Source organism: Teleopsis dalmanni, chromosome 1 (genome assembly GCF_002237135.1).
Source record: "Teleopsis dalmanni isolate 2A chromosome 1, ASM223713v2, whole genome shotgun sequence".
In the NCBI taxonomy this organism is placed as follows: Eukaryota; Metazoa; Arthropoda; class Insecta; order Diptera; family Diopsidae; genus Teleopsis; species Teleopsis dalmanni.
In genome coordinates this window covers 136,609,105-136,622,251 of record NC_051846.1, presented here as the reverse complement: position 1 = coordinate 136,622,251, position 13,147 = coordinate 136,609,105, and the positions used below count along the sequence as shown (strand labels likewise).

Sequence of the window (13,147 nt, the reverse complement as noted above, 5' to 3'; positions counted from 1 at the left end):
CGACAAATGATTTTTAATCAGAATGAGAAAATTTTTAAAAAATTGTTAAAAGTTGGTGTAAGAAAAGTTAAAGTAATAAAAGATTTTGTTAAAAAGTCACAATTCGTAAATGTACTTAAAACCATTTAATATTATGAATTATATATTGTACATATAAATAAACATATTTTTGTATTGTTCATAAAACATATAGCTTAAGTTATTTTAATAGAACATATCAAGTTTATGCAAACATTTTATTAATCGCAACCTAAAAAGAGTCAAACCTTTATACTTTTTTATTAATATAACGAATAACGTATATAATTTGTATTGAATAACGTATAGGTATATTCAGAATGTATATTTTAAATAATTAGGACATTTGTATTAATCAATCTCTTGACTCATGCTATATTGATTATCGCATTAGACTTTAATTAAAATGTAGTATTTACTTTTGTATTAGGAACTACTTTAGTAACATATATTGATAAATAATTAGTTTGTTTTTATAAAAAGAGAATATGTGCAGTTTCTTGCAAATAAATACAGAAGAGTATATAAAATTTATTATATACAACTTTTTTTTATAAACACTCTTATGTAACTACTCCTGCACTTAGTAATAATTTATCATTATCTTACAAGAATGAGTTTTGAGAAGAATAATTATTGTCATTCATCAATCCTCAATTTTACATTTTTTGTAATTTAAACTTAAACAGAATTTGCAAATATAAATACATAAAGTAACCCATTAATTTATTAAAAAAAATTATTAATATTTTTATTCGATATTTTATATATATGATTGTAAGTTTTTTAAAACAATTTAATTCTATTTAATGATTTTAATATGATTTAACTATTAATTCTTTTAACAAAAAAATGTGAATAATTCTTCAAATTCATAAGGTAGGAAAGAAATTAATTAAGATAAAATTTATTTTTGTTATTAAATAAAATACGTATTTTATATATTGATTAAAACATTTTTGCAATATTTTTTAAACCTTTAATATTTTTTAAGTATCTAAGTAAATTAATATTTAATTATTTCTACAAAAAGGGTATTTGGGTATTTGCCTTTTACTTTTTAGTTTGATTGTCAATGGTAACTATCTTTAGTATCAGATTTTTGCATTATTATTTTCTCAACTCAGATACAGTTGTTGTAGAAGGTTCTACCGACACTTAAAATAAAATACCATATTTGTTACACTATATATTATATTGAACTATATATATATATATATATATATATATTGAGAAAAAAATGGTTAAAAACAGAAGATTCGTCGGAATATTTTTTCTAGTTGTTATGCTCTTATATGAATCTCATATTTCTAATTGACGTTATAATTATTTTCTGCATCATTTAGTGGTGATAAATTTGAAATTCTTTCTGGAATCCTATTTAGTGGAATTTTGTTCTAGTTTCGAAGATTGATCAAAGAATAACCATATAATTTGAGCATTGCTCCTAATAAATTAATTATATATATCATGTTGCACCATCTATTTGAAACTATATATCAGTAATCAGGATTTTGTATTGTTCTTCATTGACGGTAATAGGTCATCCCAATATTACGTAACGCAAAGATTTGTTGTATCAGAAATAAATATTGTTTATTATTATAATGCAGAAGTTAAGAAAAAATGAAAGGTCTGTTATTAAATGAACCATCTCCTTAACCTATCACACATTTTTTACAATTGCTGCTATGTCATTTTTATTTTCAAAACATTAAGTCCAATTAGACCACCAGATCAGAAACCACACTGAAATGTTTATGGATCTGAAGTTTAATGAAATAAACAGCATGTGGGTTTTCTTGTATATATCATCTTGCAGATAGCAAGTTTATCTTCCACAAATGACTAAAGCCAACTGTTTTTATCTATGGTGGATTGTTTTTTAATTTTAAATTTGCGAATTCTAGATTAAAATTGCATTTTTTCTACCCTTTATAAAAACAAGTTATATTACTTCAATAAATACGAATAATAAACTTTCAAGCGTATATATTCCATATGCTATTAGTTATTATTTTGTATATCCGGAGTATTCAGTTAAGATGTATTCAAATGGAACTTTGTGATTTGATCTCACACAATTTATTATTTCACGAAAAGGTGTCTGTATGAAAAAATTTTTACCTCTCAATCTAACTCAAAAAACTATTGGAGAATGAATTTTCCTAAAGTATAGTGTAATGTTGAATCTGCGATTTGTTAAGTTGTTTCGAATTAATTCTGGTTTAATTATTGGACCAGGTTATTTGATATGAACTATACCTATTTCTATGGTTTATAATCAAATTTTCAAAACTATAAGAACCTTACAACCGATTTAAGTATTTAAATTAGATATTCTATTTTAGCATTAACTGGACTATAACCAGTTTTGGTCGAAACTCCATATTGAGTTGTTATGGCTATTTAAGTAACGACCATACTCAGTTCGGTTACGTTGCACCAAGCGGGAGTATATTTTAACTTAAAACACGCTTATATTATTTGGGTTAAATTTGTAGTTATTTATATAGAATCTTTTGTGTAACTAATTTAAGTTCTACAGATTTATTTTTTTCTAACTGATTTTTAATTAGGTGGTGTACTTTTTGTATAATAAATAAAGACAAATGTTCATATACGATGAGATTGGCACTACTATGTTATAAGTCATTGGCGTAAAAATGCATTTCATCTGTTAAAAAGATTTTAAAAATATTTTCGGCAAATGTAGTCCATTCACCACCGGATGTTTGAATCGTTTGTATATCGAGAGTGAGTGATATGGAATATTTCTGGAATTTCTTTAAGCGTAGCTCTGTAGTGGGAAACTTCGCTCAATATTTACTTTTTGCATTTCCGTCTTTAATAAATCCGTCTAATTTATAAAAGCAATCAAAATAATGTAATAATAAATTTTGTTTTCATATACAAAATATATTATTTTTATTTTTATTTTATTTTTGTTTTTATCTTTATAAGATTTTTATTTTCGAATTTATTAGTTTCTTCTCATTAGGATTAGCAGGAAGAAATCTGCTCATTATTAGGCATCCAAGAATGCCGAGACAAAAATAAGTTTTGAGACTTTTGTTTAAGCTGTTCGAGCTCAGTTTAAAATCTGAATTTTATTAACAATTTTCCAATCTATTTATACAAAAATGTTTTACAATGATTTACAAATATTTTCCTGATAATTTTAATTGCGGCGGCACTAAAAAGGTTGACCCACGTCAATGCTTAGAAAATATTATGACACATTCAAGTGTGTCATATCGACAAGTGCAGAATAGTAGCACAGAAAAGAAAAGTGTCAAATAGCAATTGCATACTTGCTATGACCAAATATTCTATTTGCATTGCGGTGGTTCTTCCGTGTGCGATCGCATTACATTAGTTAATATAAAATAATTTGTGCATAAGCACTTTCAAAAATACATGACATAATTTATTATTTGTTTTTGTTTACATTTACATTGTTGCGTTATACACAACACCTCTACCCTTTTAAAAAAAAATTTTATTTATACAATAAAGAAAATTTTTTTTATGATAATTTGAATTTTGAAAACTTGACATTGACAATTTTTATTTCTTAAAAATAATTTTACAAATAAATGTAATAAAAATAATTTTTATTTTCTTATAGTATTTATATTGTTTGTAAATTTTTCTTTAATCTATTATTATGAACTATCTTTATTTTATCATTAATTTCTATAGTGGAATTTACACCATTTCTATCAACTATCTTATATGGACCATGATATGGATTCTCATGTTTCCTTCTATTTTCTACTCTTAAATAAACTAAATCTCCTACATTAAATAAATTTTCTGATGCATTAGCATCTTGTTTAATTTTTTGAGATAATTTTTCTTTTATTAATATCTCATTTACTGCTTTATGCGCATACTGTAGTTTTGTTTTTAACTCAGTAACGTAAGAATCATAATTATAAAATTTTCTACCTTCTATTATTTCGTTTGGAAGATTCGCGACTCTACCATATACTAATTCGAAAGGTGAATAATTTGTTACACAATGAGGTGTAATATTATATGAAAATGTGTAGTATGGGATCCAAGTATCCCAATCAAAATTGTTTGTAAACGATAACATATATTCGTTTAATACTCTATGGTTTCTTTCTATAGAACCTAATGTTTCGTGATGATAAGCAGTGGATTTTAAATGTTCTATACCTAATAATTTACATATATCATTTATTAATTCATTGAGGAATTCTGTACCTCTATCTGTTTTTATTTTCTTAACATTACCATATCTAAATATAAATTTTTCTACCATGACTTTTGCTATCTCTTGAGCTTCTTTTGTCTGTATAGGAAATGCGACTACATATTTAGTTAATTCGCATTGTATTGTGAGAATGTATCTGTACCCATTAGATATTCTTAGTGGACCTACAGTGTCCATCTGTATTACTTCAAACGGTGAAGTTGGAGTGTTAATTATGACAAATTTTTCTTTATGATGTCTTATTATTTTATTCTTATTACATGATGCACATTTTAAAATATAATCTTTTATCATTTTATTCATTCCTTTCCATACATATTTCTGTTTTAATTTAGCTATAGTTCTTCTTATTCCGGTGTGACCTCCGTGAATACTTGTATGGTAATTCTTTATTAATTCAATTTGTTCCGATTTATCCACGACATTCCTTGGTGGATTATATAATAATATATTTATAGGTGTTTGCTGACCTTTATTCTTTATTTCTTTTTGCATGCTATTAAATATTTTCATTAATCGTTTTTCATCTATGTATTCGAATACTATATCTTTAGTAGATAATGCTACTTTATTGAGATTATTTTTGTTCAATACTTTTGTGAGCGTATCCAAGACTGATTCTAAAATCAAGTTGGGCTTATTGCTACACTGTACTTTAACAATGTTTTTCTCAATTTTTATAATTGGCAAACTTTTCTTATTCTTTTCTTTATCGAGCTCAAATTTTAATATAGGTAATCTTCTAATATCAGAAATCGAAATACAATTCCACATGTAGAGTTGATCATTCTCTGTGTAATTTGTACCATGATTCTGCTTGATTACGTTTTCTTCATTATTCATTTTCATTTTACTTCTGGTCACAATATTAATATTTTTCGGAATCATTTCTTTAAGTGTATCCGAATCCATTCTGATTCTGGATAATGCATCAGTATTTGTATTCATTTTTCCTTGTTTAAAAATTATGTTAAAATCATAATCCATTATATATATTCTTTTTCTTGTTAATTTTGACGAAGGGTTCTTGTGTGATATTGGTAAAATGTATTCAGTTTCGTTTGTGTTTATTGAGAAAGTGTAAGTTTCGTAATCAATTTTTGAAAAATATTTATTGAAAAAGTCACGTCCTAGAATGCCATCAGTAGGAATTGGAAATTCGTCACCTACTACTTGAAATTTATGCTTTAAGCAATCGTTCACTATTTTAAAATTTAAATTTGTAGTACCTAATGTTGTAATTGGACTGTCAGTTATTCCAGTGAGTTTACATAATTGTTCGCCTGCAATGTCTTCGTCATTTGTACAATGTTTTTTACATATTGACACATCTGCGCCAGTATCTAACAAGAATTTTAATTTTTTATTTAAAGTCTGTAGTATAATATAATTGGGTATTGATTCTCCATTCTCATTTATTGTTGTTGTCCCCGCGTAGCCTATTCTGTAGTTTCTCTGTTGGTACCGGGGTTGTACTCGTTTCCCTGTTCCCTGTTCATGACACGTATCCTATTATTTCTTGTGTCTGTTCCTCTATTATTCTGTTGTCTGCCATTATTTGACCATTGGTGGTTATTAAATCGTTGGTAATTATTCGATCGCTGATAATTATTCGATCGTTGTTGTCCAAATTGTTGGTGATTGTTATTTTGGGGTTGACTAGTTCTAAATGAACTGGTTTGTTGATTATTTCCATTTCTTTGATTCCTGTTTTGGTTGCTTCTATAATTGTTTCTATTCTGGTTAGACCGTTGATTATTTTGCCATCTTGTGTTTTGATTATGTGAACGGTAGTGCATCATACTGTGTTGTTGTGGATTATCGATGCTTGATGCTAATTTAACTGCGTCAATTAATTTTGTTGGTTGAGCTGCAATTACCACGGATCTAAATGGTTCTGATAAGCCATTTTTAAAAGTGTTCAATCCAGTTTCATCATTTATGGATAATATAAGTGCTCTGTTCTGTTCTCCTCGTTCAGTTATCTGAATATCATTTAGAGTTGCTATCAGGGATTCTATTTTGGAAGCATATGAGTTTATGCTCATATTACCTTGGTATAATCTTGAAAGTTCACCTTGAATATGTGCTGTATTTTTCTTTGGTTTATATGCGTCATGTAATATTTGTTTCAACGCTATAAGTGTGGATGGGTTTACAACAGTTAAAATTCTGTTTTTAACTTTCTCAGTTATTCGGGTTGCTAGGACAAATTTAATCAAGGATTCTCTATCGACTCCTTCTTTAAGGGTGTCATGATAAAATTCTATCATGCCAAGAAAAGTAGATAGTGATTGTTGTTCACCACTGAATTGGGGTATTATTTTTGAAGCTGTCGAAATATCAAAACTAGCCATGTCTGCTTTTTGTTTGAGATATTTTTCAATATTATTTTTTAGATTACTAAATGCTTTTTTATAAGTTTCTAAATCAGATTCTTTTATTAGAGGTAAATATTTTAACCAGATATTTTCTAATTCTTCCTTTGTTTTCTCTATAAATTCCCTAGAATATAACCTATTGGGGTTTTTCTTAAGCTTTTCTAATATTTGTTTAGCTTCAGTGAATTCCATATATATTTTTATTTATAGTTCATAAAGTAAAAATTTTTGAAGTACATTCTCTTATGTTTATGACCTTCTAGTCTTATTAGTGAATAAAATATAATTAGATTTATTACCATTTTGGTTGAAATTGTTATATATGTTTTAGTGTACATTAAATAAAATTACTTATTATATATTTTTTTTTTTAAAGATTTTTAATTAATCGATTTACATAATTAATTAATTTAATGTGTTTTCTATCTAAATGTCTGCTTAATCTTCTACTTGTTTGGTAACTTTTACCACAAACAAAACAATTAAAGTTATTCATATTTATAAAAAAAAAATTTTTTTTTAAAAACATATATATATTTTTTTTTTTTTATTAAGCAAATTTAAACCATGTTATTGCTTAAAATAACATGTCTTTTGACATATTTTTTATAATGATTGTTTACTTTGGATAGTACTAAATACAACAATAAAATACATATAAAATACAAAATTGTTTTAGAATCAGCTAACTCGTTGCTGCTGTTATTACTGTTGTTATTGTTGTTGTTGTTGGTGTTGTTTATCACCTCTTCCTTGGTGGGTTGACTGCCCATTCCTTGTCTCTCTTATTTTTCTTTTTATTGACAGTTGGTCTTCTGACGATGTGGCAAGATTCAATTCTCTATATAGGACTGCTATTAGTTTTCTTTTATTGTATTGCTTTCCGCCCCTTTTTCTTTTAGGTTTTATTGGTGTCTTCGGTACTGGTGTTGCTTGTGGCTTCTGCTGCCTCGCTTTATACTGCTTGATTGTTAACGGCTTAGGTCCAGCTGTCTTGTCCACCGGTATGTATTTTGGAGCTTCTATTGGAAGACCATTTATACATTGAGGGATGTACTCTTCAACGTCATCAAATACATTCAGAAATTTTTCCCAAACTTGGGAAATATTTTTAGATTCCTCAAGTAAAGACATACAAAATTGACGTATGTTGTTTTGGGAGAAAATATAATATAATAATTTTTTGAGAGAATTTAGATCCTAGAACTTCCCTTTTTTTTGGCTTGACTTCGATTAGATTCGAGTGGTCAGGATCGCCATGTAATAATAAATTTTGTTTTCATATACAAAATATATTATTTTTATTTTTATTTTATCTTTATAAGATTTTTATTTTCGAATTTATTAGTTTCTTCTCATTAGGATTAGCAGGAAGAAATCTGCTCATTATTAGGCATCCAAGAATGCCGAGACAAAAATAAGTTTTGAGACTTTTGTTTAAGCTGTTCGAGCTCAGTTTAAAATCTGAATTTTATTAACAATTTTCCAATCTATTTATACAAAAATGTTTTACAATGATTTACAAATATTTTCCTGATAATTTTAATTGCGGCGGCACTAAAATGGTTGACCCACGACAATGCTTAGAAAATATTATGACACATTCAAGTGTGTCATATCGACAAGTGCAGAATAGTAGCACAGAAAAGAAAAGTGTCAAATAGCAATTGCATACTTGCTATGACCAAATATTCTACTTGCATTGCGGTGGTTCTTCCGTGTGCGATCGCATTACATTAGTTAATATAAAATAATTTGTGCATAAGCACTTTCAAAAATACATGACATAATTTATTATTTGTTTTTGTTTACATTTACATAGTTGCGCTATACACAACAATAAGTTTCTAAATGAAAGTAAAAGTTTACGCATAAATTTTCTAAAATCAGAAACAGTAGTTCATATATTTTGCAGTTATACTGGACTATGTGGGCTAATGTTTTCTTTGTGATTATTAAAAATTGATTTTATTGTTGTTGCTTCTTGAATCGTCATTTGTAAAATTTTTTTTAAACCTTAAAACTATTATTTCAACATTCATATCATTTGCATATAATATGAGTTAAAGTCTTGGATTATTATTTCTGATTCAAATCATAACAAATCGGAGAGTGAAGTTGAAATTAGAACACACGAAAGCGTTGAGGTAGACCTCACAATGGTCAACGCATAAATAATAGATTAATTCAAAAGTGTGGAAGAATCAACTATTGTTCCCAATTACCAAGTGTAAAAAGAAAATGTATTTATAATATAATTATTATAATGATAGTTCATATGGTCAAGTCAGTGTGATTCAGTATGACAGCAGAAGAGTGAATGGAAAGCAAAAAACGCTTTAAAAAGTGAAAATAATTTGTGAAGAATTATTCTTGTTAACTGAAGTAAGTATTCGTGAAATGGGAAGAAACGAAAGAGTTGCATAATAACAACAATAAAAATGCTTTCATATAAAATTGGCCATAAAAACACAATTAAAGCTGAAATATATTTTGACCATCTTCCATTCCAAAAGTACGCGTTCGCTTTGTTCATAGATTGAAGCTGGAAGCGTTATTAGTTCAAAACAGATTGTGCCTCGGCGAACAACCAAAATTCTTGCTTTCGCTTACTCATGAGCGCTATTAGAAGATTTCGGTCAAAAATGTATAACAATGAAACCAATGTATTCAACATGTTGATTTAATAATAAAAAAAAGTTGAAGATGAATTCATAATAAAGAAGAAATAAATAGACTCTTATGTGAAAATGTATTTGAAATTGTTACTATTTTTTATGATTATATCGCATTTCGACGTTTTAAAGTGTTTAACTCGAAGAAAAGGAGATATTTTAGTGAGAATATATTCGACTGGATTCACACCATTTGATGATGATATCTTGCCTTACGGTTTAATACATAGCATTCACGGTAAACAAGTGCGTTACACAAAACAAAGAGGTTGGAAGAAAGACCACAAAACTTTCAATTATAAACGGCCTACCTATGCTGGTAGATCTGAAACAGTCGCAACTGCACAAAGTCTAGGACACTATCCAGCGCAAACAGTTTTGAATGCTCCTCTCTGGGTATCGCATAAGACACAATTTAATAGACCACAAATGCACTTCGAACCACTGAAGTCGAATTCCAAGCAATTCAATTTATACGATGAGGATGGCGAAATTTTATTAGATTTGAAATATCATGACAATGCCTTCCCATTAACTAAAACTAACCAAAAGGAAAGCATGAGAATGCAAATCCATTCTAATCGAAGTCAAAGTACAAGGAATATTAAACATTTTTGGCTGCACCTTTAAATGCTATAAAACTATACGAAACTACCTAATTTGTTACTATTATGTATAATGTTATTAAAACATAAATACCAACAACAAAGTTAATATATGTAAATGATAACTTAATTAAATTAATTAAAATAAACTTTATTTAAGTTAAAAGTTGTTCAATATTAAGAGCAATTAATCAACTCAGTGATTTGTAAATTTATAAATTAATTAATAAAAAAATAAATTGTGTATAATTTATGTAACATTATTATTTATATACAAAAGGTTTTACTTAAATACTAAATCAATTGATCTAAAACTAAATAACAACTACGACTAGGTATCACAGTGGAAATATAATTTTTTACCAACCGCCTGATACAGGTGCTGGTGGCAAGTAGCCGGAATGTGGTATACTGCCACTTACACCAGTGTTATGGCTTTCATGATGTATTACTTTTATAGTTTTCACTTCATCATGTCCGTTGCCTCCACCGATAAAACCACCATGTCCATGTCCACCAAAGCTGTGACCTCCAGCGAAACCGCCACCAAGACCGTGTTCTTCATGAATAACTTTAATCGTGTTTATATCTTGGTGTCCACCATGTTCGAATCCACCACTAATGTGTCCAGCTCCAATATGTCCACCATTTTCTTGATGTAAAACAGCAACAGTTTCAATTTCTTGGCCAACAAGACCACCATGTCCACCACCAACAATTTCACCACCAGAAACTCCTCCATGTCCACCTTCCTGATGAATTACTTTTATAGTTTTAATATCTTGATTACCATGATTTATGCCTGCAGCGAAATCGCCATGGCCTGCAGAGAAATGAGCTCCTTCCGTGTGACCAACTCCGACATTACCAACTTCTTCATGAATAACTTTAACAGTTTTGACTTCATGATGTCCACCATGACCACCATGCCCACCATGACCACCATGATTACCAAAATGGTTGTGACCGACTTGACTGCCATGTCCACCTATAAAACCACCATGTGCACCTACGGAGACGCCACCATGACCGCCGTTCTGGTGTATTACTTTTATAGTTTTAACTTCTTGATGTCCACTCTGTCCAATTCCTGAAACAAAGCCACCATGATTACCAGAAATATGACGTCCTTCTACATGACCACCGCCAATATGACCACCTTCTTCGTGAATAACTTTTAAAGTTTTAACTTCATGATGGGCACCATGATTGCTATGGCCACCAACAAAACCAGTATATCCACCGCTATTATGTCCACCGTCTTGGTGTATTACTTTGATTGTTTTAACTTCTTTATGACCACCATGTCCACCATTACCACCATGACTACCATGACTTTCGGAAAATCCAACATTAGCGGCATTTACAAAACCACCGCCATGACCAGCTTCCTTATGTATTACCTTTATAGTTTTTACTTCTTGATGGCCTGCACTTATGTGACCGCCACCAATTGGACTTGCAATAGCATGACCACCGCCAATGTGGCCAACATCTTTATGAATTACTTTAATAGTTTTGACGTCATGATGTGCTGAGTGACCACCTCCGATATGACCACCTCCGATATGACCACCTTCAATATGTCCACCACTGATATGACCACCTCCGATGTGACCACCTCCGATATGACCACCTTCAATATGTCCACCACTGATATGACCACCTCCGATGTGACCAACATCTTGGTGAATTACTTTAACTGTTTTCACTTGTTGTGTTTGGTGACCACCTCCGATATGACCACCACCAACGTGATTGATTCCAATATGACCGCCGCCTCCACCAACATGACCAACATCTTGATGAATTACTTTGACAGTTTTCACTTCTTGATGGACGCCATGGCCACCATGTCCAATATGACTTCCGGAGTGTCCATTAACAAAACCACCACTGTGTCCACTTTCATGGTGTATAACTTTGACAGTTTGTACATCCTGATGACCGCCGATTGTTCCACTGTGTCCAGGTGCGTAGTTGTAACCCCTACCACCACCACCGCCACCACTTCCAATGTTACCGCCGCCAATAAATCCGGCCGAACAGGTGGCAGCCAAAATGGCTAAAATACATACAAAAACCTATGAAATGAAAGAGTTTAATATAAATAATAATCCACGTCAAATATATGGTTGAGGTTTTCGTACCTTCATGCTGGAAGTTTCTTGCTTAATTTTTAATAATAGGAACTTCGCTAAGCTGTAGGGCTGTAGCTCTCAAACTGATGACCACTGAATAAACTCACATTCTTTTTATACATCAATTAGGTTGTTTTAAAACAACATCAGTTGATTGTCGATTGCCCATAACATGGCTTGCACAATCCAACTTGATTTAATACAAAAATTTCTTCTCCATCAATTTTGCGCATTTGCATTAATTTCCATAATACGGTTATATTATCTCCGTCGTATCCCATCCGTTTGACACCTTCTCAATGATCCAAAAAGCAAAACTTCAACTTGCAACATCTGTTAATCTTAATAGGTGTGTATCTTTTGCTCGCAAATATTTATGCAAATCTACGCCGAAAGAAACAAATTTAAAAATTATGCTTTTGTTTTGCAGTTACAAATTTGGCAAAATTTTACATTTCGTCACCAATTAATTAAACTTTTTTAAAATATTTTATTTCTGCATTTGCAGATATTCGCACACGATTTAATGAGATTCAATGAATAAATTATAACATAATGTGTTTAAATAATAGTAGTGTATAAAATGAATATTTCATTTAATAATTTCAATGTTTGATTAAAATACTCGTAGGTTTGTGTTTACTTCTTCACATAAAATTATACTCCAACGGTTCATCTTTTTGTTCCTTATTATTAATTATTTGTAGTTCGGTGTAGAAGTACCTTTATATTTTATATATGTATATGTAATTATTTTTATTTTAAATTTATCTAAATTTAAATTTACTAAAATTCAAACCAAAAACAATGAAGAAAGTTAAGCGATTATTTAGTTTCAGTGCCCTTCAAATCAGATGGTTTTGTTGCAATTCAATTACTTATTACATTACATACGCGAGTATAGTTTTCAACAATATTTTTAAATTTATTTATTTAATGATAAGTGCACTCTAGTTTATTTCAAAGTTACTTTTTGAATATTATTCCATTATATAGTTAAGCGATTTCATCCATTTATTAACTTTATCTGCCTGGACTCACAAAGAAATTAATAATTGAGAGGAACTAACTTCTATAAAGT

General features: G+C 29.5%; 2 protein-coding genes across 2 annotated transcripts; both read right to left on the bottom strand.

Annotated features, from left to right (window-relative positions):
- Positions 1-5,703: 5,703 nt before the first annotated feature.
- On the bottom strand, positions 5,704-6,837 carry LOC119666274 (myb-like protein I). Its single transcript, XM_038075557.1, has one exon. The coding sequence runs from the start codon at positions 6,835-6,837 to the stop codon at positions 5,704-5,706; it is 1,134 nt and encodes a 377-aa protein (XP_037931485.1).
- A 3,447-nt stretch (positions 6,838-10,284) lies between these two features.
- On the bottom strand, positions 10,285-12,081 carry LOC119666273 (glycine-rich cell wall structural protein-like). Its single transcript, XM_038075556.1, has 5 exons — positions 12,076-12,081; positions 11,913-12,009; positions 11,529-11,756; positions 11,067-11,459; positions 10,285-10,913 (listed from the first exon to the last, which is right to left on the bottom strand). The coding sequence occupies exons 1-5, from the start codon at positions 12,079-12,081 to the stop codon at positions 10,285-10,287; spliced, it is 1,353 nt and encodes a 450-aa protein (XP_037931484.1).
- Between the last annotated feature and the right edge of the window lie 1,066 nt (positions 12,082-13,147).